Consider the following 7,564-nt stretch of genomic DNA (forward strand, 5'->3'; position numbering starts at 1 on the left):
CATTATTAAAGACGAGTTGACTCTTATTGTTAAAAAACTCAACTCCTATCACTGCAAATTCCTTGTAGCTTGACAAGATTTATTGTCTTAATTTTAGCCAGATTATCTTGTCCATCTTGTTTTGAACATTACAAGCTAGTTTCCAGTCTCATGTGTTAGATGATTAGACTTGTTTCAAGTATATATTACTTTTTTTCCTTAGTTAGTCTGTATATCTAAAAATGAACCATTTTACATTTATTTCAAGCAAAAATAGCTTTTAGATAGAGTGTAAAACAAAAATTATCTCAAAATAAGAAACATTCACCTTTTTCCTTGAAATAAGAAAGTCACTCATTGGAAGGTATTTATTTCAGGTTTTTAAAGAAAGGACATCTTCAAGGTTATATTTTGTCATAACATAGACACTGTTTCTGAAATTGACTGGGTAATATGACGTAAAATCAAGTAGGTCTTCAACATCAGTCAGTTCAGTTGCTTGGGCAAGGTTGGGAATTGCAATTTCATAGGCAAGAAAGTCTTTGTTGAAACCCAAGGTTTCATACACCTGGTATTCAAAACAATAAAGTACACTATTAACAATAAAAATGTTTTTTACAAGTCCAAAGATAGGGTTTAAACCATTTGCTGAAATGAGTATAAGAGACCTGTCACAGATGTATTTGTTTCCATGTAAAATAAGCCACTTTACTCTAACGGCATGATGTATAGCATCTTCAATCCCCAAAAACTCTACAACCTTTGATTGCAAATGGTCCATATTAGCAACCTCTGATACAGGACCTAGTTCTTTCTCATTTACAAATATCGGATGCTCAGTTCCTGCTTCACTTTGGCAACACTCCAGCAGCTGATTGTGGTTTACAAGAGACTTGCACACATTCTTAAAGTTTAATTTGGATGACCATTGTTTAAAAAAACTGTGTTTAGACTCGAATCTCATGCACATATGACGTATTACAGGTCCCAGGGCAATAATTTGAGAGGGAAGATGCAGCATGTAATGTTGCTTTGGTATTACATTTTTTTCTGGGAATAGTTGCCTGAATTGTTTAAGATGATCTTCTATCATTTTTTTTAGTTTGGACACAGTTTGTAAAGACACAACTGGGGCAAAAAGTATTTTAACAATTTCAATTAAATCCAAAATAAACTGGATAAAGGGATTTTTCTCTACAACACTGTACAATAAGAATGGCAAAATCTTGATCAATATAAACATTTGTCCAGAGGATTGTTTGAGTCTGTTGTCACTTGAAGCTAAAGTAGCAATACTAATTGGTGAAGGCTTGTCACGTATGTCCACTGATGAAAAAGGAAAGTTCTGCATGGCAGAATTAAACAAGTCCAAATCCAAATTTCCAGATAAAACAAGGTATTTCAACACACACTTAATTTCCATTGGTGCCACTCCTTCAAGAATTACATGCATAATATCCTGTGGCATCTGCTCTATGAGATTAAAACCTGGGAAATCAACTAATTTGCTTTGTCTATTTATGCCAAAAGTCGTTTTGAGCGAGGATTTCAAAAATTCGGTAGTTGCCCTTTCTATTTCAATGCACTGCCTAATGTGTCCGTCCAATGTCCGTCTGGTGAAACTATGTTCATTGAAATTTTCTTGCATTTCATCAAAAGTACACTCACAATGACGACATTTGCTATACGCAAAACCAACTCCTTCCTTAAATCCTGCAAGCTCATGCTGGGCAAGAGTGTCTGCACACACAGCAACAACTGCTCCGTTTAAATAAAATTCCCCATTGACAGTGTTAATCATAACACCATCGTACAGTAACTTCAAGTCCTCATTGATTCTCCGCAGTATTATATCTACCCCCCACTCATCTATGTCCCTAGACTTTGCGATTGCGAGAAGTCTGATGGAAGCCAACTTTGATCTAAACTTAGGGTCTATGTTGCCTAAGGTGTAATAAAACATTAGTAGTTTATTTACACTCGCACGTGACCCTAGAGGGTTACACATTTCTATCTCATCAGAATAGAGTATCAGTTGTAAAGCAGAGTTCTTCTTTGAAAACAGTGGGTGGGTTTTGAAAATAATTCCATCATTAATGTCATACAAAAAACTGGCGTTGGGGCAACTCTGAGGTCCAGCACTGAGCATGTCAAATAGTCTTGAATTGGATAATAGCTGTTTCAAACTTTCAATCAAAGGAATGTAGTAGAAAGACTTGTTTTTGATTGCAAGAACTCTCGATTCTCCCTTTTTAACTCTACAGGCATAATTGGAAATGATGATCTCCTCAGGTGTGACAGGTTTGAAATGCATCTGTGTTACACGGTCCTGTAGGTTTGAAGCTGCACATATGGGAAAGGGATCCTGAAAGTTGTCCAGTGTTGAAAGAACTTCTTGTTGTAAAGGTCCATTGCTGTCAGGTTGCCTTTCAAGGATGGTCTTTATTTTTCCCCTCAAGGACGTCAGAAGAGCTGTTTGATACTGTTGGACACCAAGGACAATGTTGTTGACACTCCTCTGATGGGGGAAAAAAAACCACATCAGAGACATGAAAGCGTAAATAGAAAATATAACAGAAGCAAAATGCAACTCTATTTCTTTAGCTCAAATTAATGAGCCACTGAATGTTGTAATTTACCAGTGGAGCAGTAGAAGAAGAAATCAGCCAATAATTGGCATTGTTTTGCATGACATGCCACATGCATGACTCACGTGGCACAAACACATTGCACCGAGCAAGATGGAGGAGCATGAAAGGTTACAACAGAAAAAGTGAACAAATGATTACCTCATTTATTTTTTTTATGTAATTCTACTTCATTTGTCTTTTATGCCTAAAAGTGAACACATTTTACACTGTTAAGCCTATTTTAAACTGTTGAGTGTGCCCAGAGTTACATACATTGCAGTGAACTGCACAACTCTTGTGCTTAACTTCTTCGTAATGTACATTTGTTCTTAATAACTTATATAGGTGAAAGTAATAGCTGAATAAAACCAGCGATGAAAAACAATCAATTAATTGCAAAGATAGTGGACAGATTATGAAAAAAAAATCATTAGTTGCAGCCTTACATTGAACCAGACTTATTAACAAGTTAACAATGACACCCCCATAATATCAGATGAAGCAGTACCTGTGATAGGTGGCATTGCTCCCGCACACCAATAGCAAATGCAGCTGCACATCTGGCAAGATCAACAGTTTCTCTTTTACCCTACAGGACAAAAAGAAAAACAATTGTGTAAGAAAAATGACTCACTCAGAATGTGTTTCAAATTCCACCAGATGCAAAACAAAACAAAGAAATATTCCAAACTGTTGTACATTTTTGCTATTAAAAGATTCATACTACAATGGATAGCTAATGAAGCTGCAAATGTTATGAACAATTTAAGAGTTATTTAATGAAACTTAACCAATCTTTATGGAATCTACTCTGAAGTTAACTGAAAGAAAAATTTGAAAGCTGCTTGGTTCATGGAGCATCTAACAACAACCAAGGCAGGTACACAACACTGGTAAATAAGTTTATTTATTATGTTTAAGTATGGTAACTAAGCCTACATTGTTGTGCAAGCCTGAATTTCAGCGGATTCATGCATTTGAAATTCAGCACTGGCCTTCATACCTATTAAAATATTCTAATCAAGTAGTTTATCTTAGAAAACACATAACTTTAAAACTATAATTTTCACTTGAACTGAGTACATTTTCTCTAGTTAGGCTTTACTATGGTTTTACTAAAGCTGAATTGGGGTAACTGTGCTTGGTTAAGGTTAAACAACACACATACATTTAAAAATTCGCGCGCGTACACACAGAAACACATAAAGTACATTACCTGATTCTGACGAGGTGTTTGAAGCTCAGCCGCGTCTTGCTCCATCACGTTCTGACTTTCCTGTTGCTCCTCCTCCAACACCTCCGATGTTACTGGGGGGTCTAGTGGTGGTGGCTCTACTTCAGTGCCATTGCCATTGCTAACAGTTTGTCTGGGTTCGGCAGTATAGTCGGCAAAAATGGCTGTACCAAAATTTTCGCCTCCTAATACATTTGCATCGGATGAAGCTGTCAGCCATCCTGTAGGCGGGTTCCCAGTGGAGATGTATTGTGGATGTGTGCGTCTGAGATGGTGGTAAAACGAGTTGAAAACACGGTAATCCTCGGCGCATCCATCGACTCCACAAATGACACGGAAATCTGGACTGCGACTGTGTGCAGTATTAATGTGACTTAAGAGAGACTTCAATGTTAACGCCACAAAGACGAAGCAAATCACACACCTCCAACAGGCCATTGTATTAGACTAAAGTCAAGCAAAAAATATGTTGCAGTGTGGAGCTGTTGCCGCGCTAGTTTGGGAAATACCAAGTTCATGGGGGGAGGGGGGTATTACAAACTGGAGCTGTAAAAACAAAAAATGGTCACAAATAAGGTAAAATGAAATAACACCTATAAGAGTTTATTTTAAATCAATGAAGAAGAAATTTACCTATCATACTGACTGTGTTTTATGAACGTACAAACCACTAAATTGTATATAGAAGCAAAAATTGAGATGTGCACCCCCCTTCGTGTTCCATGTTAGTTGTTACCCAACTCCGTTTGAATTTGGAGTCACAGGAATCTTCTGCACCTGAGCATTGAAAGAAAAACTGTGAGAGAAAACTTCGTCAAGAAAGAGAGGTAAGCAATTTTAATTTTTCGAATGTAAGTAGTGTGTAGTCTAATCACTATTTTAAAGTCAAGCGGACAGAATAATAAATTTAATTTGAGCGCGGGAAGGAGTAATGTAGCATGCTAACGGATGCTAGCGTTAGCTTAGCAGCCCTCGCATGTGGTTCAGAGAACATTATTTAGTGAAGTATCTACTGTAATGTTGTGAGAATTCCTAGCTATGCTATTTATAAGGGGCAGTATTAGCCGTTTGTATTAACTTAAGTTAATAGGCACACTGAGAATTTCTTTCAATTAGCAAGAGAGCTAATTAACCACATTCAGGGTTTTCCAATTGTCTTTGACTGATTTACTAGCTGCTTGAATTCCCTCACAAGGTGTGGGTTTAAATTAATATCCATCCATCCATCCATTCGCTTCCGCTTATCCTTTTCAGGGTCGCGGGGGGCGCTGGGAGCCCTATGACAGCTCCCAGCTGTCATAGGGCGAAAGGCGGGGTGCACCCTGGACAGGTCGCCAGTCTGTCACAGGGCTAACACACAGGGACAGACAACCATTCGCACTCACATTCACACCTAGTGACAATTTGGATTATCCAATTAACCTATCCCCACAAGCTGCATGTCTTTGGACGGTGGGAGGAAGCCGGAGTACCCGGAGAGAACCCACGCAAACACGGGGAGAACATGCAGACTCCACACAGAAAGACCCCGGCCTGATGGTGGAATTGAACTCAGGACCTTCTTGCTGTGCGGCAACAGTGCTAACCACCGTGCCACCGTGCTGCCCACGACTTGATATTAATTGGATTTATTAAAGTGGGCTCAAAACAGTGTTATTCAGGAATCAGGCTGGTTGGTAAAACAAGTAGCGCTGTGTATCGATTCAAAATTGAAACAGAAGATGGCAGCACTGTATGTGCAAGGATGCCAGCTGCCGTTAAACCCCGAAGAAGAAGAAGAAGCTGTATCCCAGAATTCATAGCGCGGCCTAGCTCAGTTTCCAAAAATGAGCTAGTTAGTTTTAAAATTTCTCTTATTACTCTTTCTAGGTCACAAAATAAACGTTTAACATATTTTCAGGCGAGAATGTAGCCGTGTAAACTTCAAATATCTGGACAGTTTATCAAGACACCACATATTTTCAAAAGCGCTCCGACGTTTTCGGAGACGTCTGTTACCCACTAGCTCGATAGCTAGCCGGGGTTTAACGCTCACTAGAGCCGTGAGAACACCGGACTCCGGGCGAACCATTTTCAAAACCACCGCCGTCTTTCTTTTTTTTTTTTTTTTTTTTGCCTGTCCCATTTGGTTCTTTAGCCATCAGAATTGTTGTCTGAAGACCAACAAGGATACCCAATGGATTTACTTTGCCAAATGGATCATCGTGGCATTGCCGTATTGGTCCATTTGGTCGATCTTTGTTTTTATTATTTATTATATTTTATTTTCAGATGTTACAGACGGGACAGACATGAGTGAGGGATAGGAAAGGGAGAAAGAAAGAGGAAGGAAAGGAAAAACAGAAGGGGAGAGGGACAGTGAGAAAGGGGGGGAGAAAAAAAAATAAAAATCTCCTGGATCACCTGTTGAGAGAAGAATAGAAAACAAGCAGAAAAAAAACAAAGCAACATACTAAACACAACACCATCGCATTAATCTAGCTAAGTGTAAACAGCAGTAAATACTAAATATTCAATGTTGTTGTGCAGCACGCAGGACAGATGTGCTTCGAAGTAGCAGCCAAGAAAGGTGTAATTTGGGTCTACGAGCAGTGAACACCCGTGTGCATACCTGTGTGGATCAGCGTGCTTGTATTCCAAAGGTTTCTCCATGTAATGATCTGCTAGGGAGTGTGGGGGGGCCACAGCCCCGTCCTCCGGGGTGTGAAGCGGGTATGGAGGAGATCAAAACTCCAGACATCCAGAGGCCCCCAGAACACAAGAGACCATGGAAGACCAACAGAGGGGCAGCCGCGCCACTGTTCCAGTAAGAGCTGAGGAGAGTCCCAGATGAGGGCTCACTCAGCAGCCGCGGAGCAGAAGCCAGGGGGAGTTGCAGTGACGCGCCCATGAGCTCCGCCGGCCCCCAGCTGTGCCTGAGTGACCGAGCCCCAGGCCGAGAGGCCGGGGGCACCCCACCTCCGAAGGGGCCCAAGCGAGCCCCAGGCTCCAGGCCCCGATAAGCGGCCGCCAAGGAGTGAGCCGGTGTGTACCTGGACGCCCACCCCCAGACACAAAGAACCACCAACGCACCGACACCTGAGGGAGTCCGCCACTGGCAGGGGAAGTGGTGGTGGGCGGAGATAGGCCTCCAAACCTTGGAGGGCCTGAGGTGTCCCCAGAGAGGTGGCGTCTGATACCCAACCTGACATATAGACACAGACATACAGGCACACACAGACACAAACATCCATTTCCCCCCCCCCCCCCCCCCATGCTCTCATATGCACTCACTCCACACTCAACCAACGTGGAGACAGACATAAAGAGACGCTGTACACATGATCACACTCCCCAAGCGTACTCTACAAACCGGGTCTAGGTACCCTTGCCCCTGGAGGGGGGAACTGCACCCAGACCCAGGTGGTGTTACCCTTTTCCCTGCGGTGGGGAGAAGCAGACCACCCCGACTCCGTAGCAGCAGGGAGGCCCCACACCCCAAACCGCAGTCGGACGGCCAACTCCTCCTAGCCCTCCCGCTCCAGCAGGCCGCAGAGAACGGGGGTGGGAGAAGACTCCAAACCTCACTCCACCCGCTCATTGTAGTGTTGATGCATGTGTGTTCTAAGGTGCAATTAAAACCCAGGAGGGCATGGAGCTACCTGCCAAGGAGCAGCAGGTAAGCGCATAGTCCCTCCTGCTAGCCCTCAATGTCTAAGTGTATTTAAAATTGAGAGGTGGG

The 7,564-nt window shown here is 41.9% G+C and overlaps 1 protein-coding gene across 1 annotated transcript; it reads right to left on the reverse strand.

Annotated features, from left to right (window-relative positions):
• Nucleotides 1-230: 230 nt before the first annotated feature.
• On the reverse strand, nucleotides 231-5,025 carry LOC147313251 (uncharacterized). Its single transcript, XM_086265288.1, has 3 exons — nucleotides 3,826-5,025; nucleotides 3,118-3,198; nucleotides 231-2,497 (listed from the first exon to the last, which is right to left on the reverse strand). The coding sequence occupies exons 1-3, from the start codon at nucleotides 4,279-4,281 to the stop codon at nucleotides 353-355; spliced, it is 2,682 nt and encodes an 893-aa protein (XP_086121414.1). The 5' UTR covers nucleotides 4,282-5,025; the 3' UTR covers nucleotides 231-352.
• Between the last annotated feature and the right edge of the window lie 2,539 nt (nucleotides 5,026-7,564).

This window comes from Aulonocara sp. 'chitande type north' Nkhata Bay, linkage group LG15, assembly GCF_057382095.1.
Source record: "Aulonocara sp. 'chitande type north' Nkhata Bay isolate Kocher_YH1m ecotype deep benthic linkage group LG15, A_spYH_male_GT1.1, whole genome shotgun sequence".
NCBI classification, from domain to species: Eukaryota; Metazoa; Chordata; class Actinopteri; order Cichliformes; family Cichlidae; genus Aulonocara; species Aulonocara sp. 'chitande type north' Nkhata Bay.